Here is a 24486-nt window from a genome sequence, read left to right as displayed (position 1 = left end):
AGGTGTACTATATGGAGGTGTAGTATATTACAGGTGTGCTATATTGAGGTGTAGTATATTACAGGTGTATATAGGGGTGTAGTGATGTAGTATATTACAGGTGTATATAGGGGTGTAGTGATGTAGTATATTACAGGTGTATATAGGGGTGTAGTGATGTAGTATATTACAGGTGTACTATATGGAGGTGTAGTATATTACAGGTGTGCTATATGGAGGTGTATATTACAGGTGTGCTATATGGAGGTGTAGTATATTACAGGTGTGCTATATAGGGGTGTAGTGATGTAGTATATTACAGGTGTGCTATATGGAGGTGTAGTATATTACAGGTGTGCTATATGGAGGTGTAGTATATTACAGGTGTGCTATATAGGGGTGTAGTGACGTAGTATATTACAGGTGTGCTATATGGAGGTGTAGTATATTACAGGTGTGCTATATTGAGGTGTAGTATATTACAGGTGTACTATATGGAGGTGTAGTATATTACAGGTGTGCTATATTGAGGTGTAGTATATTACAGGTGTATATAGGGGTGTAGTGATGTAGTATATTACAGGTGTATATAGGGGTGTAGTGATGTAGTATATTACAGGTGTATATAGGGGTGTAGTGATGTAGTATATTACAGGTGTATATAGGGGTGTAGTGATGTAGTATATTACAGGTGTATATAGGGGTGTAGTGATGTAGTATATTACAGGTGTACTATATGGAGGTGTAGTATATTACAGGTGTGCTATATGGAGGTGTATATTACAGGTGTGCTATATGGAGGTGTAGTATATTACAGGTGTGCTATATGGAGGTGTAGTATATTACAGGTGTGCTATATGGAGGTGTAGTATATTACAGGTGTGCTATATTGAGGTGTAGTATATTACAGGTGTATATAGGGGTGTAGTGATGTAGTATATTACAGGTGTATATAGGGGTGTAGTGATGTAGTATATTACAGGTGTATATAGGGGTGTAGTGATGTATATTACAGGTGTATATAGGGGTGTAGTGATGTAGTATATTACAGGTGTACTATATGGAGTTGTAGTATATTACAGGTGTGCTATATGGGATGTAGTGATGTAGTATATTACAGGTGTGCTATATGGAGGTGTAGTATATTACAGGTGTAGTATATGGGGTGTAATGATGTAGTATATCGGAGGTGTATTATATAGTGGTGTAGTATAATACAGGTGTATATGGGGGTGTAGTATATTACAGGTATATGGAGGGAGTGTAGTATAATACAGGTATAGTATATAGGGGTGTAGTGGTGTAGTTTATTACAGGTGTAGTATATGGAGGGGGTGTAGTGATGTAGTATAATACAGGTGTAGTATATGGGGGGTGTAGTGATGTAGTTTATTACAGGTGTAGTATATGGAGGGGGTGTAGTGATGTAGTATATTGGGTAGAACTGAGGTAATTATATTAGTCCGGCCCTCTAAACCAATCCCAATTTCTCATGCGGCCCCATGGGAAAATTAATTGCCCACCCCTGGTCTAGAGGGTGTAGCACACAGGAGAGGTGTGCGGACGTGCCTGAGCTGGGTCCGTGCAGCAGTGACCCGGGGGCACAGGAGAGAGGTCGCCAGGTCGGGTATCGGAGACACCGCTGGGACCGGAGATACCACTGGGACCGGAGCACACACGGGGCACAGGGCCCTAGATCAGGCGCCAGTTCTACACGGCTTGATAAATACCTGCCCGGTAAGGACACCTTCACGGACTTCACCGAACCAAATAATCCGGGGGCATCAGCAGTAAACTAGGATCGGGGTTTGGGCACTTACCTCCCCACAGGGTCCGCACTGACCGCCGTACGCAGAAGGAGACTGTACATGAAAAGGGATAGTCGGGGGCCCCATACGCTCCACGCTATGGGGACCCAACCAACAGAGAGTGCCGGGGACAGAGCAACCTGTGTCACTACACTGCCACTGATACTCCAAGGGACCTGAATCAGTAATCCAAGGGCCTGAGTGAGTAGAGACTGTTAAAGACAACCTGGCGTGGTCTCCGTTATTGCACCTTATCATCTCCCAGGCACGGCCCTACCTGCGGAGGGCCTAACACCATTGCTGCAACCACCACCAGCTCTGGGAGTACCCACATTTAGCAGCGGCGGTTCTCCATCCTTAACTGCAACCCGCAGGTGGCATCACATGACATTAACTATTATCTCCCTTTTAAATAATTACCCCTTTACCAAAGGGGCCCAGGGCACGGAACCGGGCAACGGCCACCAAAGTGACATCCCTAATGGTATATTCTGCCCGGGACCGAGTACCCCATTCCCTGGGCGTCATACATACATACACATACTCCGCTTTATATAATAGATAATAAATCCCTTTTTTACATTCCATTATATTCCAGCACTGCGCATGCGCAGAACGAATGCTCCGAGTATCCCTTCCTGAGCATGCGCAGAGAAGCTTGGTGACTTCTTGCAGGTTCAGCTGCACATGCCCATGAAGTGATAGTGTGACGCTGCTGGTATGACAGTAGGGAAGAATCAGCTCAGAAAGGAATACTTGGAAATGTGCATGTGTGGAAATGCACAGTATGGAAGTCATTACAGCTTTCTAGGCATGTGTCACAAGTATCTGCCGTCCATGTGAGACTATTGACAGCTCTGGGATCTGAGCTTCTTATTGCTTGGTGTTTTAAATCAATTTGCTTTCTGTTGGTGCAGCGAGGGTTAATGACTCTTTCCTTGCTGTTATTTCCTGGTTAGTTCCTCTCAGCGGCAGCCGATTTGTGACCACTCCCCTTCCCTTTAAATAGTCACATGATTCATCACCTGATAGATTAATTCTCTTCCGACTAATTTGGAGGGAGGAAGTCTCTAGTGGCTGCTGGAGATCTGCTGCTGGCGTTAAGATGTTGGAGCCGTGTTGTCTGCAGCCCGGGTGTTTGGCTGCAGTAGTCAAGTTTGATTCCTATTCTTTTGTCTATATTCCCCTGTCTGCCCTCCTTCTCCTGTGTTATAGTTCAGTAGCTATAATGTGTAATGTACTCACCGGCCTTGGCACTAGACAGGGTGAGTGGATGGACAGTTAGGGACTAGCCACATGATGGCGAAGAGGGGAAGGACTTGTACAGGGACTAGGGGAGCTCAGGGGCCAGAGACAGGTTAGTGTCAGGAGGTGTCCCATTGCCCCGCTCCCTATCATCAGGATTTTCATCTACTTTGTGCTCACTTTCAAAAAAATGTTGGACAACCCCTTTTAAAAAAAAAACAAAACAATACAGTATACAATAGTCTAACATGTCACACAGAGGAGATAAAACTGAAACTAGAGGCATTTGGGCACGGCCAGTGCCAGGAATGTGTCTGTGGCATTGTCACCAGCTGCTGGCCAAGTGACAGTGTACAGCAGCCCCACAATATGACAGCCTAATGTTAGGATCCGCACAGCAGACCCTCCCGCTGGTGTTTTGTCACTCATCATCATGGATGACTTGGAATAAGAGAGGTGATAATTTATTATAATCTGTGCACTCTCCATGTCGCAGCTCCTCGGGCATCGGCACACTTACAAGCGTGTAAAAATCCTGCACGCAGCACATATGTTTCATGTGTCACCGATTTACAATAACAGGGATCGATATGTAATGATCGCTACATCCACATTTACTGACCCCAGCACTGAGAACACAACACGAAGCTCCTATCAATACACATTGGAAATATATGGCTGATCGTAGGGCGAAGGATAAAAAACACGTATCTGGCTCTAGAAAAGTATATAGCGCCATTCATAAAGTCAGAATCCTCAGATCAGAATGTTTACAGAAGGTCAGAATGGAGTCTGCCTGTTAAAGCCCTATAAAAAAAATCAATAAGGCTCCATTATAAAAAGAAAATATGATGATCTCCAGTGTGGGGCAAAATCTAGAAATATTTTCATTGAGTTCATAAGCTCCTTATGTCATTTAAAAATAAGCTACAAGGAGGTATTACTAACTTCCAAGATGTGCATGAGCCGAGTGTGCGGGGAGAGAGAAAAGCCGAGCGTGTAATGTGCAAAGATACCCGCACACCGAGACACCAAGCATTGTAACATAGATAGATAGAGGGATAGATAGATAGAGGGATAGATAGATACATAGATAGATAGATAGATAGATAGAGGGATAGATAGATAGATAGATAGAAGATAGAGGGATAGATAGATAGATAGATAGATAGAGGGATAGATAGATAGATAGATAGAGGGATAGATAGATAGATAGATAGATAGATAGATAGATAGATAGAGGGATAGATAGATAGAGGGATAGATAGATGGATAGATAGAGAGATAGAGGGATAGATAGATAGATAGATAGATAGAGGGATAGATAGATAGATAGAGGGATAGATAGATAGATAGATAGATAGATAGAGGGATAGATAGATAGAGGGATAGATAGATAGAGGGATAGATAGATAGATAGATAGATAGATGGATAGATAGATGGATAGATAGAGAGATAGAGGGATAGATAGATAGATAGAGGGATAGATAGATAGATAGATAGATAGATAGATAGATAGATAGAGGGATAGATAGATAGATAGATAGAGGGATAGATAGATAGATAGATAGATAGAGGGATAGATAGATAGATAGATAGATAGATAGAGGGATAGATAGATAGAGGGATAGATAGATAGAGGGATAGATAGATAGAGGGATAGATAGATAGATAGATAGATAGATAGATAGATAGAGGGATAGATAGATAGATAGAGGGATAGATAGATAGATAGATAGATAGAGGGATAGATAGAGGGATAGATAGATAGAGAGAGGGATAGATAGATAGATAGATAGATAGATGGATAGATGGATAGAGAGATAGATGGATGGATAGAGGGATAGATAGATGGATAGATAGATAGATAGATAGATAGAGGGATAGATAGATAGATAGATAGATGGATAGATAGATAGATGGACAGATGGATAGAGAGATAGATGGATGGATAGAGGGATAGATAGATGGATAGATAGATAGATAGAGGGATAGATAGATAGATAGATAGATGGATAGAGAGATAGATAGATGGATGGATAGAGGGATAGAGGGATAGATAGATGGATAGATAGATAGATAGATAGATAGATAGATAATAGAGTAAATATAAAAAGCACACAGATATGAAGTCAATATATGAGATACATGTATTCACACACAAATGATAGATAAAACAGTAGAGAAATCATAGGTAGTAGATATTATTATGTAGAGAGATAAATGATAGATGATAGATAGATATGAACTATATAGATAATACTGGGGAACGCAATTTTTTTGGAGTTAGGTCAGACAACTGTTCTTAATTAATTTTTGGATGCTGAATCCAGAAATGATCTCAGTTTTTCTCTATCACGTCAAGTTTTTGAACTATAGGATTTTTGTCTTCTCAAAAATATGTAAACTACTGTACCTAAAAGTGTTTTGTTTTTTTTAAAATAGTACAAATATGAACAAAAAATGAAATATATAAGAAGTAGGCACTGTCTCAGTTGTGACTACTCTTACAAGTTGCCACGTAGCTCTATATGAGTCGAATTGTACTCAGATAACAAGTCTTATTACAGAAATCAGTGCAATTGTGCTTCTATGGTAGGTAAGTTGAGGAGGAAAAACTTGACGTGATAGAAAAAAACTGACTACATTTTTGGAATCCGCATGCCAATTTTAGTATAAACCAGCTCAAAAACCTAACTCAACAGAATTTTTTTTTAAAATTGTTCCCCAGTGTAATAGATACACGCTTTCCCACACAGATCATAGACCAAAAGATAGAGAAATATTCACGGATAGATATGATATAGATAAATAGTTACATACATAGGTCATAAATAACTAATATATATATACACACACACACACACACACACACACACACACACACACACACACACACATATATATATATATATATACATATTTAAACACACATATATATATACATACATATACAGCATAATAGGTATGTAAATGAGTGGCTACATATAGAGATCATAGCTAGATATGTACTATGTGGAGACAGATAAGATTTGAGATAGATTAGAAGTCAATCGTGTATATATACATCATATATTGCACTTTTGTGCAATAGCTGAATGCACTGATCTAAGCCTTTTTCTTTTTCGCTCCATACACATAACATATGCTTACACCCTGCGTGTTACGCTCTCACACATGGACACACTGACTGGAGCCGCTTTCCCCTCAATAAAAAAATAAAATAAAATGAGCAGGTAGACGTTGTTGTGTGATCACCGCTTGTCGGGCACAACACACACGGCCACGTGATTTGTGAGTTAATTCATAAAACGGGGATTAAACTGATATCGATTTCTACAAATCCATGCCCCGTATTTCGGCAGGTGATTCCTTGCTTCCTGATAGGATCCAGCACACGATTTGACCCAGAATTGAAGAAATTCAATCAATGAAGTCTGCGACTCTGTGCCGGAGCCCTCCCATAGTGGTGTGCCTGTATGTAGCTGGTGTGCCGGAGCCCTCCCATAGTGGTGTGCCCTGTATGTAGCCGGTGTGCCGGAGCCCTCCCATAGTGGTGTGCCTGTATGTAGCCGGTGTGCCGGAGCCCTCCCACAGTGGTGTGCCTGTATGTAGCCGGTGTGCCGGAGCCCTCTCTTAGTTGTGTGCCTGTATGTAGCCGGTGTGCCGGAGCCCTCCCATAGTGGTGTGCCTGTATGTAGCCGGTGTGCCGCAGGCCTCCCATAGTGGTGTGCCCTGTATGTAGCCGGTGTGCCGGAGCCCTCCCATAGTGGTGTGCCCTGTATGTAGCCGGTGTGCCGGAGCCCTCCCATAGTGGTGTGCCCTGTATGTAGCCGGTGTGCCGGAGCCTTCTCTTAGTGGTGTGCCCTGTATGTAGCCGGTGTGCCGGAGCCCTCTCTTAGTTGTGTACCTGTATGTAGCCGGTGTGCCGGAGCCCTCCCATAGTGGTGTGCCCTGTATGTAGCCGGTGTGCCGGAGCCCTGCCATAGTGGTGTGCCCTGTATGTAGCCGGTGTGCCGGAGCCCTCCCATAGTGGTGTGCCCTGTATGTAGTCGGTGTGCCGGAGCCCTCCCATAGTGGTGTGCCCTGTATGTAGCCGGTGTGCCGGAGCCCTCTCATAGTGGTGTGCCCTGTATGTAGCCGGTGTGCCGGAGCCCTCTCTTAGTGGTGTGCCCTGTATGTAGCTGGTATGCCGGCCTGTCTAGTCTCCGTTGTCCACACTACCACTGATCCCCCCTCGTGAATAGCTCTGGATAGGCCGGTGCCGGGATACATGTGGGGGTGTTGTCTGCGACATGGCGCCGGCTCTTCTGTCTATAATAAGAGGAACTATTTTTATAACACTTGTATTATGTCTGCAGCGAGACTGAGAGCAGAACCCGCGGGGTCAGATCAGTGCCATCTCAATAAGGCTGTGTGTACACTATGCATTTTTTTATGCGTTTTTCTACCAGAAGGTGCAGATTTTATGAAAAAATTACTGAGTGTGTGCACACAGCCTTATACAAATCATACCGGGCAAATGCATAATGTGTAGAGGTATAATGCCATTACTACCTATATCTCCTTAAAGGGCAATACACCTTAATTCTGCACACACAGCCGGAGACTATTACCGCCCCCATATATCACAAAGCTGCTATATCCTTCTAGATCCCCCCACTCCAGACATTATTTATGGATCTGGGGGGGTCTATAATCAGACCCAGCTGGGGAAGAGAATGTAATGTATATAACACACATAATAAAGGCGGAGGCTTGGACGCCCCCCCCCCCGTCCTGTCACATCTATTGTAATCTGATCACTGTCCCCCCATTCATCTTGTGCACTGAGCAGCAATGCATGCAGCCAGCAGCATCTCTAACAAAGGGACAGCGCCTGGTGCTGAAATCTCCGCTCCCCCCACCACCTCCACCATCTTCTTACCGTGATGTGAGGGATGCTCTTCTTCCCCTGGTAAGACATGATTTATCTTGCAATGAAAAGTTTGAAAAAAAAAAATGCTGGAAGTTCCCTGTACAGAAAAATAGGAATATTGAAAAATAAATATATATGTGTCCTGTTATCAGCTGCAGTGATGCAAGGCAGAGCCTGCCCTGGAGATGCGGAGAGCTCCTCCTAGAGGTGGCAGGGCAGCACTGCACCTTCCTCTGCTAAGCTCAGCCCAGGAAGCTCTCACTAAGCAGCTGCCAATAACAGGGCCTCTTATCCCTCCACATATGCAGATGGGAAAGGCTGGCACTGCCCTATATACCGAGGGCTGAGAGCTGCACACTATGCAGGTCATCACCGCATCCATGTACAGGCTGCTGTGCGTTGACAACAATCCCAGGACATGACGTGTGCACACGTTACATAGCAAGCAATTAAAAGAAGAAATATATGGTCTTAAATCTGATTCATGTAGGAGGAGCACTGCAAAGATGGATATGTTGCTGAATGTCTCTCCTATTTACGGCTTGCACATTTTGGTCCCCTATGCTCCCTTACCTAAGGGTGCTAAGTAAGATGTGTTACGCTCGCTGAGGGTGTGGCGAACAGGAGTGGACCCACTGGACCATAGGAGGGATCCTGGCTTACCCTAACATGAGAGGGGCTTAACTAAGTGCCTGCTGAGTATTCGCCAGATCCTCTGATGGTGAGGATGGGCTTGGTTGCCGGTAGACGCCAGGTGCCACTCCCATGGCAGTCTCCAGGACTGTGGCAGCTGACCCCCAAGGCAGGGACAGGTGCAGGTATGGACAGGTACAGTCTCTGGTGTAGACAGTTGCACCTGATGCACACAGGACGGATAGTACAGGCGAGTACAGAGGGTATGGGGGTTATGGAAAGGAAGGCCCAGGTACAAGCAACGAGGACATGAAACACAGGACCCAACAACTAGCTTGCAAGACAGTAACTAACTAACTGACCATGTTGCTCAGGCACCCCCCCTAAGGGGAGGATGTCTTAAGCACCTAGTACCTCTCAGCCATAGACTATAGTCCTTTGGCCCTTTAGGAGCAGGGAAAGCGGGAGCGGCCCAGGCATGTTCCCAGGGGACCTGTGTGGCGAGTGCAGGCCCCGGAAGCAGGAGGCAGCAGGGGGAACACGTAGACAGCTGAGGAGAGGTGGAGGAGCAAGCAGTCTGGCCGCAGCGTTGAGTATGTTAGTGTCCCTGCAGGGACGCTGGCGTTACAAGATATATATGTTGCTGGATGGCTCTCCTATATTCTATTTACGGCTTGAACATTTTGGTAAAGTGGTTCTGTTAGGTTTCCTATGCTCTCTTGTGTAAGGGCGCTAAGTAATAATGAGGGAATCAATGGCCACATTTATCAAAAATGGTGTACTCCAATTGTGCCACTCCCTATTTATTAAAAGACGCATATTAAAGGAATATTCCCATCTCAAAGATCCTATCCCAATGTGTAGTAGGTGTAATAATGATAATATTAGCAAATACCTCCAATTGCAAATGTAGTATAGTTTTCCTGATTAGCTATGTTACTTATCCCATGTAGTACATTGCAGTGGCTTAGGTATCTATGGTTATGACCACTAACAGCTAACTGTCACTAAGTGCATAGTCGTAACCTTGGATACCTAAATTACTGCAATGTCCGATATGGGGTAAGCAATATAACTAATCAGACGTATACTACATTATTAATTACAAGTATTTGCTAATATTATTACACCTACTACAAACTGTGATGAGATGTTGGAGATGGGACTAATGCACAAGAGCCCTGATTTCAGCCTCCTCCCATATATACAATGAGAGACAGGTCTACATGTATACAAGTCCATACAGGAAAAATGTGTGGGCGAAGTCAGCAGGACTCACAGCCTCTCTCTCTAGCATGTGGGCGGTGTTAGGAGGACTCACAGCCTCTCTCTGTGCATGTGGGCAGTATTAGGAGGACTCACAGCCTCTCTCTATGCATGTGGGCAGTATTAGGAGGACTCACAGCCTCTCTCTATGCATGTGGGCGGTGTTAGGAGGACTCACAGCCTCTCTCTGTGCATGTGGGCGGTGTTAGGAGGACTCACAGCCTCTCTCTATGCATGTGGGCGGTGTTAGGAGGACTCACAGCCTCTCTCTGTGCATGTGGGCGGTGTTAGGAGGACTCACAGCCTCTCTCTGTGCATGTGGGCGGTGTTAGGAGGACTCACAGCCTCTCTCTATGCATGTGGGCAGTATTAGGAGGATGACTCACAGCCTCTCTCTGTGCATGTAGGCGGTGTTAGGAGGACTCACAGCCTCTCTCTATGCATGTAGGCGGTGTTAGGAGGACTCACAGCCTCTCTCTAGCATGTGGGCGGTGTTAGGAGGACTCACAGCCTCTCTCTGTGCATGTGGGCAGTATTAGGAGGACTCACAGCCTCTCTCTATGCATGTGGGCAGTATTAGGAGGACTCACAGCCTCTCTCTATGCATGTGGGCGGTGTTAGGAGGACTCACAGCCTCTTTCTGTGCATGTGGGCAGTATTAGGAGGACTCACAGCCTCTCTCTATGCATGTAGGCGGTGTTAGGAGGACTCACAGCCTCTCTCTATGCATGTAGGCGGTGTTAGGAGGACTCACAGCCTCTTTCTGTCCATGTGGGCAGTATTAGGAAGACTCACAGCCTCTCTCTATGCATGTGGGCGGTGTTAGGAGGACTCACAGCTTCTCTCTGTGCATGTGGGCGGTGTTAGGAGGACTCACAGCCTCTCTCTGTGCATGTGGGCACTATTAGGAGGACTCACAGCCTCTCTCTGTGGATGTGGGTGGTGTTAGGAGGACTCACAGCCTCTCTCTGTGCATGTGGGCGGTGTTAGGAGGACTCACAGCCTCTTTCGGAGCACTCACAGCCTCTTTCTGTACAGGTGGGCAGTATCAGCAGAACTCACAGCCTTGCTATGCAAGTGGACAACATCAGGGTGACTCACAGCCTCTCTCTGTGCATGTGGGCGGTGTTAGGAGGACTCACAGCCTCTCTCTGTGCATGTGGGCGGTGTTAGGAGGACTCACAGCCTCTTTCTGTTCATGTGGGCGGTGTTAGGAGCACTCACAGCCTCTTTCTGTACAGGTGGGCGGGGTCAGCAGAACTTACAGCCTCTTTCTGTGCATGTTGGCGGTGTTAGGAGGACTCACAGCCTCTCTCTGTGCATGTGGGCAGTGTTAGGAGGACTCACAGCCTCTCTCTGTGCATGTGGGTGGTGTTCGGAGGACTCACAGCCTCTCTCTGTGCATGTGGGCGGTGTTAGGAGGACTCACAGCCTCTCTCTGTGCATGTGGGCGATGTTAGGAGGACTCACAGCCTCTTTCTGTGCATGTGGGCGGTGTTAGGAGCACTCACAGCCTCTTTCTGTACAGGTGGGCGGGGTCAGCAGAACTCACAGCCTCTTTCTGTGCATGTGGGCGATGTTAGGAGGACTCACAGCCTCTTTCTGTGCATGTGGGCGGTGTTAGGAGGACTCACAGCCTCTCTCTGTGCATGTGGGCGCTGTTAGGAGGACTCACAGCCTCTCTCTGTGCATGTGGGCGGTGTTAGGAGGACTCACAGCCTCTCTGTGCATGTGGGTGGTGTTCGGAGGACTCACAGCCTCTCTCTGTGCATGTGGGCGGTGTTCGGAGGACTCACAGCCTCTCTCTGTGCATGTGGGCGATGTTAGGAGGACTCACAGCCTCTCTCTGTGCATGTGGGCGGTGTTAGGAGGACTCACAGCCTCTCTCTGTGCATGTGGGCGGTGTTAGGAGGACTCACAGCCTCTCTCTGTGCATGTGGGCAGTGTTAGGAGGACTCACAGCCTCTCTCTGTGCATGTGGGCGGTGTTAGGAGGATTCACAGCCTCTCTCTGTGCATGTGGGCGGTGTTAGGAGGACTCACAGCCTCTCTCTGTGCATGTGGGCGGTGTTAGGAGGACTCACAGCCTCTCTCTGTGCATGTGGGCGGTGTTAGGAGGACTCACAGCCTCTCTCTGTGCATGTGGGCGGTGTTAGGAGGACTCACAGCCTCTCTTTGTGCATGTGGGCAGTGTTAGGAGGACTCACAGCCTCTCTCTGTGCATGTGGGCGGTGTTAGGAGGACTCACAGCCTCTCTCTGTGCATGTGGGCGGTGTTCGAAGGACTCACAGCCTCTCTCTGTGCATGTGGGCGGTGTTAGGAGGACTCACAGCCTCTCTCTGTGCATGTGGGCGGTGTTAGGAGGATTCACAGCCTCTCTCTGTGCATGTGGGCGGTGTTAGGAGGACTCACAGCCTCTCTCTGTGCATGTGGGCAGTATCACCAGAACTCACAACTTCTCTATATGCATGTGGGCGGTGTCAGCAGAACTTACAGCCTTGCTATGCATGTGGGCGACATCAGGGAGACTAATAACCTCTCTGTGCATGTGGGTGACGTCAGGGGGGGACTGTCATTCTCTCTATATATGTGGGCGACATAAGGGGGGCTAACAACCTCTTTATGCATGTGGGCGATATCAGGCAGACTCTATGCATGTGGGAATGGAAAATAAAACAATAAAAATAATACAAAAATAAACGTGTTCCAGCTCACCGCTATGGTGTATAAGTCTGAGGAGTAGACCAGCTGATCCTGCACGGAAATCCCAGGCACAAGGGGATAATAGCAGATACAAAGTAACGAAAATCCAGCGGATCATGGATGAACTGTGCCTTGTGGATGCTGTCTATCCATTTTTAAAGCGATGAAAATAAAGGAAAGTTTTTAATTCATCTGCCTGTGATCCGCAGGATTTTCGTTACTTTGTATCTAATAAAAATAATAAAAATAATAAGAATAATAAGAATAAAAAATGCACATACATATTTGGTATGGCCGTGTTCAGAAATGCCCAATCTATCAATATATAAAATCAATTAATCTGATCAGAACACGGCGAAGCGAGAAAAAAAATCAAAATGCCAGAATTATGTTATCTTGGTCGCCTCAACATTGCATTAAAATGCAATAACAGGCGATCAGAACATCGCATCTACCCAAAATGGTATATTTAAAAATGTAAACTCAAGATGCAAAAAATAAGCCATCACTGAGCCCCAGATCCTGAAAAATGAGAACGCTACTGGTCTCGGAAAATGGAGACAAAAGCGCAATTCTTTTTTTTTTTTTTTTTAAACAAACTTCTGTATTTTTTTCACAACTTAGATAGAAGTAATACTATACATGTTTGGTATCTATGAACTCGTACCGACCTGGGGAATCATAACACCAGGTCAGTTTTTCACAACAGTGAACACGGTAAATAAATATCCCCCAAAACAATTGTTCAATTGCACGTTTTTTTGCAATTTCACCGCACTTGGCACTTTTTTCCAGTTTTCCAGTACAATATGGGTATCACCAAAAAGAGGAACCGAACAAAGGTTATAAAAACATAATCTTTATTAATATTCGTTTAAAAACAATTAAACATTTCATGCATATACTATATTAAAAAACACAACCATTAGCTGGAAGAAGAGCGTCACGAAGATAATTGTATGTTAAAATGTTAAACATACAAGGGTATGGGTAAAGTGCAAGGGTTAAGGAAGGTTGTTTGAATGTAATTATATGTAAGAGCATCAAGCACTAGAGAGAGTGCGGCCAGAGGTCATGCCACAAAAAGTCCAGCGCCTTTTGCCACCAATATAACCAGAGTTATTTACCCAGACCTCAGTAAACAAGTGCAATTCATAAAGGAAACAGTTCTATGTAACAACAAAGCATTCAAGGTGTCAGAATCGACACAGAGATACACATGGTAGTGAATTATTTACCCGGTAGTTTAGTAAAGTACTGTTTCCTAGGTTAGACGTGACGCCCACACCCCGACGCGCGCACGTTTCGTTGCCGTCTTCTTCAGGGGGTGGAGTCATCAGGTTTTTCAGAAGTTTAAATGTATGTTATCAGCCAATGAGTGCAAAAGTTGAAAGCATGCGTAGTGGCCATACTAAGTAAGAGATCACGTGGGATATAGTGTCAGAACGATGTGACGATTGAATAGGAGTGGCTAGTTTGAGTATAGGTAAGAGACAACCATACAGTGATTATTCCAAAATATATTGTAACATCGATGTTATAGGGAGGTTGCATAACCAGCCGTGACTTAATATATAGATAAATGGAAATGTAGAGAAATTTATACATCACGTAGCCAGCTATGACAGTAGCGAACACGCCCCCAGCGATCACGTGACACACAATAGTGTGTCATCAAAGGGGCGGAGAAATGATCGCAATATAAGGATGTATATTTAAAAACTGGAGTTGTACATATATAAGCATGCACTAATCATCGGCATAATAAAGAAGTTTCACAGCCAAATTTCAACTCATTTCCAAGGCTACCCGCGATACAACAACAGACTGGTAATACACAATATTACCAGTGGTTCTATAAATTTAATGGTGTGGCATGGGTATTGCTCTCTAACTATTGGTGATTATCAGTACAGTATGGGGCAGAATGAATGTTGTCGTTCAAAAGTACAACTCATCCCGCAAAAAAATAAACCCTTATATGGCAATATTGAGAGAAAAATAAAAAGGTTATGGCTCTTGGAAGAAGGGGAGAAAAAAACCTAAAAATAGAAAATCGCCTGGGGGTGAAGGGGTTAATGTGGTAAAAGAGGGTGAATTGAACTTTTATATTTTTTCATAAAGTAGTTTTCTACATTTTACTGTACTTTATAACCCCCTTAGGGGACTTGAACCTGCAATAGTCTGATCACTTCTATATACATCAGTGCCACAGCATTGCTGTATATAGAAGAAATCACAGTCTCCTATGAATGCCGGCCACGGGCTGGTTTTCACAGGAGTACTGAGATGACAGACCCAAGGGTCTTAAGTAGACTTCTGCCTGTCCTGACAAAACATCGGCATCAAAGGCAGGAAGTCAATCCATGACGGACATGGAACGTGATAAGTTGTTAAAGGGTTAAAGCGACTCAATTAGCACAGAATGACTGGTCAAATCAAGTAAAATAATTTTGCATCTACTGGGATTCCTTCCCATACTAACATTCCTTCTTTCTGTTGATATATTGCCAAAGTAAGAAACGCAAAACTGTGAAACCCCAGAAAATGTCACAGAGTTTGCCCTCAGACTTAGAAACATATCAATCAGTTTAAGGTAAAGGCTTTATTTTGGAAATAGGAGGAAATGACTGTGCACCAAGCCAAAGAACTCGCGTGCACTGAAGCATCCTCATTTGCATATCAAATAAAGGATTATTTTTAATTACATATTAAGCTACATTATCAATGCCTCGAATGTTTTAAATAGGGGCTGAGTGCCCTATATACAATCATGGCCAAAAGTGTTGTCACCCTTGAAATTGTTCCAGAAAATAAAGTACGGTATTTCTCCCAGAAAATTATTGCAATTACACATGTTTTGTTATACACATGTTGAGCTCCTTTGTGTGTATTGGAACAAGAGAAAAAAGGCAAATTGGACATAATTTCACACAAAACCCCCAAATTTGTTGGCACCTTTTCAAAATTGTGGGTAAACTACTTTGTTTCAAGCATGTGATGCTCGTTCAAACTCACCTGTGGCAAGTAACAGGTGTGGGCAATATCAAAATCACACCTTAAACCAGATAAAAAGGGGAGAAGTTGACTAACTCTTTGCATTGTGTGTCTGTATGTGCCACAGTAAGCATGGAGGACAGAAAGAAGAGAAATGTCCAAGGACTTGAGAATTATATTTGTTGAAAAATATCAATAATCTCAAGGTTGCAAGTCCATTTCCAGAGATGTTGATGTTCCTTTGTCCACGGTGGGCAATATAATCAAGAAAAATTGATGAAAGGTTGCAATGCAGGATAAGCCAGATGGTGGATAAGCAGCCCCAATCAAGTTCCAAAGATATTCAGCTGTTCTGCAGGCTCAGGGGGCATCAGTGTCAGCACAAACTATCCATCGACATTTGAATTAAATTAAATGCTAGGAGGATCCCATTGCTGACACAGAGACATAAAAAATGTCAACTGCAGTTTGCGTAAATGTAGTTGAGCAAGCCAAAATCCTTCTGGGAAAACGTCTTTTGAACAGATTAGAACAAGATAGAGCTTTTTGGTAAACACATCATTCTACTATTTACTGAAAACTGAATGAGGTCTACAAAGAAAAAAACACACTTCCTACAGTCACATATGGTGGAGGTTCAAAAATGATTTGAGGTTAAAAGATTCAGCTCACAGTATAAATCAGTCTCTTACTCTCTGGAGCTCGGACAAGGTGCTGCCATGCCTGAAGCAAAATCCAATTGAAAAAAAGTCCAGCTTCAACAGATAAGATGCGTTATTTTTCTTTTTATCTTTTCAGATGGCACAAATATAATGGCACATTGCAGTCAAGATGATTTGGGCCATATGAAAAGATAAAAAGAAAAAAAGAAAAATAACGCATCTTATCTGTTGAAGCTGGACTTTTTTTTCAATTGGATGATTTGAGGTTGTTTTGCTGCCTCTGGCCTTGACTGTGTGCAACACATCATGAAAGCTGAAGATCAGCAAAGGATTTTGGGTCACTATGTAGTACACAGTGCCAGAAGGTTGAGTTTGCATCCTAAGCCATGGGTCTTCCAGCAGGACAATGACCCCAAACATACATCAAGAAGCCCCCAGAAGTGGATGGAAACAGAGTGCTGGAGAGTTCTGAAGTGACAGCAATGATTATAATGGATATGGGCCTAAAGTGCGGACTCAGACAAATTTGAGGGTATTCACATCCTAACTGGGGTAAGGGTTTAGGAATTACAACTCATTAATATGTAGCTTCCTCTTTTTGAAGGGAGCAAAAGTAATTGTATAATTATTATCTCTCCAGGTAGAAGGTGTTTCAATATCTAAATCTACCATACAGAGAAGACTCCATGAGAACAAATGCAGAGAGTTCTCCACGAGGTGTAAACCATTAATCAGCCTTAAAAATAGAAAGACATGATTAGACAAGGATCTAGGTAAACCTAAAGGGCCCTACCGTTGCCCCTATGGTCTCACCCTACCTTGCTGCGGAGGTTGGCACCCTAATAAATCGCAATTGGCGCCCTGATGACTCACCCTTAAAGACCCTAATGAGTCCCTAAAATGGATCCTATCAGAAATTATCCACACAAAAAAAAAATCTGATCAAATAGGTTTTAACAACCAGGCTCAAAAGAGATAACAACTGTGGTATCCACTATTAATATGCCATGCTGGATCCTAATAGATACCGCATGCAACAACAAATCAAAATGCCAGGGCTACTGATGTTCACCACAAAATTGAATTGAAGAGCTCACAATATAGGTTACAAACCAAAACTAAAGATCAGAAAAAAAATGAAGAGAAAAGCCAAACACTTCCCTTGTAGTAGTCATCATTCACAAGTCGGCCTCAACGCGTTTCTCCTGTGTTTCATGTTCATCAGGGGCCTAATTGGGGTATAGATCTCCCTAGATGGTGTGGATGGACATCTATACTCCAATTAGGCCTAAGTTGTGATAGGTTTGGCACACCAGACAGGATAAGACGAAGTGGACTTTTAGTTTGAAAAAGAGAAGGCTGAGCGGAGACTTAATGGCGGTCTACAAATATCTGAAAGGAAGTCAAAGTGCAGAGGGAACTACCCTATTCTCATTAGCACAAGGAAGTACAAGATGCAAAGGGATGAAACTAAAAAGGAAGGAGATTCAAATTAGACAGTAAAATCTTTCTGACAGTGAGGACAGTCAGCGAGTGGAACAGGCGACCACGGGAGATAGTGAGCTCTCCATCAATGGAAATCTGCAAGTGAAAGCGGGATAAATATATAGCTGGCATGATTTAGGAAGGCCTACACTCGCAGGGGGTTGGACCCGATGGTCCTTGATGTCCCTTCCAACTCTACCATTCTATGATTCTATGACTCACACATAAGCATATGATAAGCCATACATCTCTATCTGCTCTCGGCTGCTCTGCCAATCTTCAATGGAATGCAAGGTATGATGTCAACACCACCAGTCACCTGGTTGGCGGCTGAGTGGTGGTTGGGGTTGTGATACTTCCGGTCCTCCAGAGATTGTTGTAACAACAGCTGGGAGCGGATTTTCTCAGTGAGTATAAGCTTTTTTTCTTCTTTTATATCCCTTAAAAACAGGCAACAATCTCCTTAAGGCCTAAGGGGTATTTTGCACGCTGCGACATTGCTAGCCGATGCTAGCGATGCCGAGCGCGATAGTACCCGCCCCCATCACACATGCGATATCTTGTGATATCTGCCGTAGCAAACATTATCGCTACAGCAGCTTCACACGCACTCACCTGCCCTGCAGCCGTCCAATAGAAGCGGAGGGGCGAAGATGAGCAGGACGTAAACATCCCGCCCACCTCCTTCCTTCCTCATAGCCGGTGGAGGCAGGTAAGGAGATGATCTTCGCTCCTGCGGCGTCACACACAGCGATGTGTGCTGCCACAGGAACGAGGAACAACATCGTATCTCCTATTGGTGCGACATTATGAAAATGTCCGACACTACACAGATCCCCGATTTACGACGCTTTTGCGATCGTTTATCGGCGCATCTAGGCTTTACACGTTGCGACGTCAATACCGATGCCGGATGTGCGTCACTTTCGATTTGACCCGACGATATTGCAGTAGCGATGTTGCAACGTGCAAAGTACCCCTGAGACACACGGCATGAAAATCGATGTTTTTTTCGCATTCCACTCGGACCAATATTAGCCTGTGTGTCAGCACCCATGAGCGATTATTTTCTCAGACCTAATCGGACCGAGAAAACAATGCGATCCTCTTTCTCTCACACCCATTCAAGTCTATGGGGCGAGAGAAACATTAAACTGCACTCGCACGGTGTACTGCGAGTGCAGAGCGAGAATGGCAATAGCTGGCAACAGAGGAGAGAGGGAGATAAATCCCGCCCTCTCCTCCGCAGCACCGGCCCACCCCTCTGCAGCGCCGACCCTCTCCTCCTCAATGCCGGCCCGCCCCCCGCAGCTGTGGTCCGATCGCACGATTGGACTCAGTCACAATGACACTCGGCTCCTGCTGTGCTACTGTGGCGCCCTGGACAAGCCAGGTCGTCACAAAACTACACCAACACACCCCACACCCCGGTTAGGCACACCGAAGCCAAACACAAAATCCTTGTTGCCTTCCTCCAGGGACTGATGTCCACACCAGGGGGTGGGTTAGCCTGTTGGGCCCGCCCACCGAGGAGTTCACAGTCCTGGAGGCGGGAAAAGGAGTGAGATCAGTTTGGGGAGAGGAAGAGTGAAGTGGTAAAAGGAGGAGACTGACCGTGTCCGGGTGTGTGGCCCGGGCACAAACACCAAGGTTGGCAGACGGTGGTGACTGTCTCCAGGAGAGGCTAATTGGAGCAAACCGTAAGGACCGTGGACGGGCGGTGGCCCGGCGGTACCGGATCGGAGAGCAAAGAGTAGCCAGCACAATTCGGCAGGGCCTACGGACCCCGACCAGGCTAGGACTCGCCGTAAAACCGGTCAAATCCGTTAGCGAAGGGAACCTCCGGGGTTTCCCAGCAGCCAAGACCCGATTGAAGGCAACAGCTCAAACCGTAGAAGGAAACACAGTCACCGCCAAGGCTACAGTTCCCAGGGCCAGAGCCTGCGGGCAAAAGGGGCTCCTTCAGCACCCATCCAAGCTGGGGAGCGGGTTACCGGTGGGAAGCCATTGGAACCGTACACAAAACACAGGTGCAGGGAAAGGCAGTCACCATCAACCTGCCGGGAGGAGAACAACCGCAGCCATCTGTGGGACCCGTCCATCCAGCCGTTTGTTTGACCAGAGACTCTGTGTGAATTACTGGCTGAGTGAGTACCACCGTGCCGTGCGGCACAGCGCTGCCCCCGCGATCCTGCACCTTACCAGGCCCCGTAACCCGCCTGCCATACCATCCCTACCCCATCACCGGGCCCCGGGACAACCAACCCCCCTACCCATGGAGGGGAGAACCAACATCCAAGCTGCTCCCTGTCACCGCTCCCGGGATCCCCATCCAGAGCAGCGGTGGTGTCACCAACCTCACCACAACCGTGGGTGGCGTCACGGACAATATCCCTAAACCACATTCCCCTTTTCACTCACGGGCGAGGAACACCGCTCGAGTCCCCGGGATCCGGCCCACCGCTCGAGCCACCACCGAGCAGCAGCAGCAGCCGGACCCGAGCAGTGGGTGAGCGCAGCGTCCCTCCTCCGCCCGCGACAACTTGGCGTCACGAACAGGATCTTACCGCTCTGCCGTCTGGTAGAGGTGCGCCTTGTGACCGCCAGAGGTGTCCGGCCGAAAATTTTCAGAAGCCGCCATTTTGGGCGCGAAAAGTCCCTGCTCGAGCGTCTCCTCGAGCAGTGGAAGCGCAAAAGCCGAAACCCCGCCCCTGTAGAGGAGGTACCGGAAAAAGACTAAGGGGGACGGATGGCGTCTGGCCGCATGTAGCCCGCGGCTATAAAAGCAGGGACGCCAGGACCCTGCGGCCATCTTTTTGTTCCTGGAAGAGGCCGCCGCAGCGATGTACCAGCCGTCCCGCAGCACCGTAGCCCCCGCGCCTGGATCCGCGGCGTGGGTGGAGGTCCGGACCACCCAGCTCCAACAGCGGCTGCAGATTCGGATGCAACTCCTCTTGATGGAGTGGGAGGCCGACATGGCGGAGGTGGTGGCGGCCATACGGAGACGCGAGGTGGAGGGAGTCTTGGAGGAGAGGGTAAGTGACCCACGCCCCTGTACCCCTAGTGGGTCGGTCATCGTGGCCGAGGGGCCCGGTCTACGCCCGCTCGCCCTGCTACCTCCCCCGCTACCCGTGTTGACTGCTGCTGCCCCGCCACTAGGCCCGCTACCACCCCCACTGGTAGCGGTACCCTGCCAATCCGCCCAGGCGGACCGACCTGCAGCCGGGGCCCGTGACCGCTCGGAGCCGCTCCCGTGGAAGGTGCCGAAGTCCGAGGCTACCGGAAGAAAGATCCCAGAGGCACCCGTGGAGACTTCCCCCGAACCGGTGTCGGCAGACCACTCTGTGCAGGAGGTCCAGCGGGAGACGACCCCTGTTCCCATCCCCTACGCCTCGGCTGAGGCCGTGCCAGGTTGTCGCTGCAGGGCAGCACCCCAGGCCATGACACCGCGGGACCTTCCCCCCAGAATGCCAGTCCTGGGCAGCGTGAAGGAGGTCTCGCGGGGCACGACCCGTGCGCCGGGGCCCGCAGTAGCCCCTTACTGGGACAGAGGACAGACCCCGCTGGGCCAGGAGATTGTGGAAAGGGAGAGAAGGAAGGCGGATCTGGTGGCCCGCACAATCCGGGAAAAGGAAAGCCTTCGCCAAGCGACCTTCCGTGTCCGGGGCCCGCTCTATGAAGGGCAAGTGAGAAGATTTGACGTCCGTCGGGGCTATGGTTTTATATATGAGTCGGGCCTGGAGGCCGAAGTTTTTGTGGCTCGGCGGGACGTCAATGCCCATCTGACGGAAGATCACCCGGGCCGCAACCTGATGCCGGGGGATTTGGTGCAGTACACAAGGCACTGCGGGGAGAGGGGTTGGTTCGCGCTGGATGCGAAGCTGAGGGGCAGTCAAGAGGCCGGAGTATCCGCCCAGCCCCCTCCCCTGGCCGACACCGAGGAGTCAGAGTGATGGCAGCGGAGCTCCGCTGCAGTTGTCCCCGTTGGGACCACCAGTACCGTTTGAAAAGTTTGAGAATGATAAATGAAAATGATTAACCGAGAGTTTACCTGATTTACAACCGTGATTGAACCGGCCGTTGCCGGCAACAGTTGTCCCCGTGGGGACTGTCTTTATCTTTGCGTAAGGAACTTCTTACGGACAAGCCTGAGAACTTGCAGGGCAACCACAAACTGAGTGGCATGTAAATAAAAATGTTTTAAGGCTTGAAACTGTTACCGCCTCCGGAGAGGCTGATTTGGAAGATGGGCCTGGAGGAAAGTGATGGCCCAGGCCCGCCACTACCGTAACCGGTGGCGATCCTCCGGGGGTTCAGGGGTTCCCCATGGACGTGGGTCCCCTGAAAGAGACAGAACCCGCTCGGACAACTTGGTGCTGGACTGAGGTCAAGGGGTGCTGCCCATTTGCTTAGGGGCAGCATCAGGGCCAGGTTGTTTGGGTGGGAGAGAGCGGAAGCCGTACCCTTATAACATGATTGTGATATTTTATATGTGTTTTTACCGTTTTTTATCTTTTTCCAGTTTGTGACAGTAAAACCGGTGATGGACGGGCAGCCCGCGGACGGTCTGCATTTTACTAAGGGGGAATGTGGCGCCCTGGACAAGCCAGGTCATCACAGAACTACACCAACACACCCCACACCCCGGTTAGGCACACCGAAGCCAAACACAAAATCCTTGTTGCCTTCCTCCAGGGGCTGATGTCCACACCAGGGGGTGGGCCAGGCGGTTGGTCCCACCCATCGAGGAGTTCACAGTCCTGGAGGCGGGAAAAGGAGTGAGATCAGTTTGAGGAGAGGAAGAGTGAAGTGGTAAAAGGAGGAGACTGACCGTGTCTGGGTGTGTGGCCCGGGCACAAACAGCAAGGTTGGCAGACGGTGGTGACCGTCTGCAGGAGAGGCTAATTGGAGCAAACCGTAAGGACCGTGGACGGGCGGTGGCCCGGCGGTACCGGATCGGAGAGCAAAGAGAAGCCAGCACCATTCGGCAGGGCCTACGGACCCCGACCAGGCAGGAGTCGCCGTAAAACCGGTCAAATCCGTTAGCGAAGGGAACCTCCGGGGTTTCCCAGCAGCCAAGACCCGATTGAAGGCAACAGCTCAAACCGTAGAGGGAAACACAGTCACCGCCAAGGCTACAGTTCCTAGGGCCAGAGCCTGCGGGCAAAAGGGGCTCCTTCAGCACCCATCCAAGCTGGGGAGCAGGTTACCGGTGGGAAGCCATTGGAACCGTACACAAAACACAGGTGCAGGGAAAGGCAGTCACCATCAACCTGCCGGGAGGAGAACAACAGCAGCCGTCTGTGGGACCCGTCCATCCAGCCGTTTGTTTGACCAGAGACTCTGTGTGAATTACTGGCTGAGTGAGTACCACCGTGAGTACCACTGTGCCGTGCGGCACAGCGCTGCCCCCGCGACCCTGCACTTCACCAGGCCCCGTAACCCGCCTGCCATACCATTCCTACCCCATCACCGCGCCCCGGGACAACCAACCCCCCTACCCACGGAGGGGAGAACCAACATCCAAGCTGCTCCCTGTCACCGCTCCCGGGATCCCCGTCCAGAGCAGCGGTGGTGTCACCAACCTCACTACAACCGTGGGTGGCGTCACGGACAATATCCCTAAACCACAAACATTCCCCTTTTCACTCACGGGCGAGGAACGCCGCTCGAGTCCCCGGGATTCGGCCCACCGCTCGAGCCACCACCGAGCAGCAGCAGCAGCTGGACCCGAGCAGTGGGTGAGCGCAGCGTCCCCTCCTCCACCCGCGACACTACCAGCGTGAGCTGAGTGTCATGCAAGGATCGCAGTAGTCCCCGTGTGGCCCCGGTCTTAATGTTATGGCCTGGGCCTTAGGGGGTGGCACATTATGACAAAGTCACCATTGAACCAGAAAAGGTAGCGAACCCCTGATCTGAAGGATTTTAAGACAGCCCGGCTGTGGTTTGCTCACCAGACCTGCTTTGGACCGACACTGCTGATGGCTTACATGGGAGAAATTAGTGCTGTATAAGTCAATACAACAGAAATAACTGCAGGGTCCGCCTGTCTATAATGGAGAAGTGCTGTAGAGCGTGACAGTACTGCTGTGCTGGCCTGCTTAGGAAAGTGCTGTGTATGAGCGGTTATACTGCTTTTTACATATATATGCCTTTGAGGGAATTCTGCGGTGAAGCCTCCCCCTGAAATACTGCACTCAACCGTGAGATGCACAGGAACACCAGATTACTTATAAAGTGCGTATTCACACCATGTTAGCAAGACTTCTCAATGTCACCTATAGGTTATAGTGCGAAAAAAACTATACAGAGCGTTATTTTATTTTTCTTTTTGCAGGGACCAAGAATAGTAAAGAAGCTTTATCATCTATCGTGTTTTTGATGAGGTTTTTTTTAGTGGAGATTTGTCGCAAAACTTGACGGGTTTCTTGATGCCAGCAAAGCGAATGAGAGTCCTGTAGTAATTCAACACACAGCCATTAATGCCACTGGCAACAAAAGTGAGTACACCCCATGGCTAAATTGTGCCCCAAGTGTCAATATTTTATGTGGCCGCCATTATTTTCAAACGCTGCCTTAGGCCGCTTTCACGCGTCCGTGTTTTCAGTATGTATGATGTCTGTTTTCACACGGAGACACGGACACACGCAGACCCATTAAAATGAATGGGTCTGCGCACATGTTCATGCTTTCACACGGACGTGTGTCCTTGCGGAGCATACGCGTGTCAGTGTGCTCAAAACAGCAACATGTTAGTTTTTCTCCACGAGCACGGGTATCACACGGACCA

The 24486-nt window shown here is 47.6% G+C and overlaps 1 protein-coding gene across 3 annotated transcripts in view; it reads right to left on the bottom strand.

The window, feature by feature from the left end:
* Window positions 1-24486, bottom strand: part of CRMP1 (collapsin response mediator protein 1) — a 116758-nt gene that overhangs the window by 66422 nt on the left and 25850 nt on the right. Inside the window, exon 1 of one of the 3 annotated variants that reach the window (XM_075346880.1) lies at window positions 7961-8155. The exons of the other annotated variants lie outside the window; for them this stretch is intronic. Coding sequence (XP_075202995.1) covers window positions 7961-7999 — 39 coding nt within the window. The 5' untranslated portion in view covers window positions 8000-8155. Of the gene's footprint in view, window positions 1-7960; window positions 8156-24486 lie in introns of those variants that run through there. 3 annotated transcript variants of the gene reach the window in all.

The sequence above is a fragment of the Anomaloglossus baeobatrachus genome, chromosome 1 (genome assembly GCF_048569485.1).
Source record: "Anomaloglossus baeobatrachus isolate aAnoBae1 chromosome 1, aAnoBae1.hap1, whole genome shotgun sequence".
Lineage (NCBI taxonomy): Eukaryota > Metazoa > Chordata > Amphibia > Anura > Aromobatidae > Anomaloglossus > Anomaloglossus baeobatrachus.
Note: the sequence above shows the minus strand (reverse complement) of the source record. Positions and strands in the feature narration are given on the sequence as shown.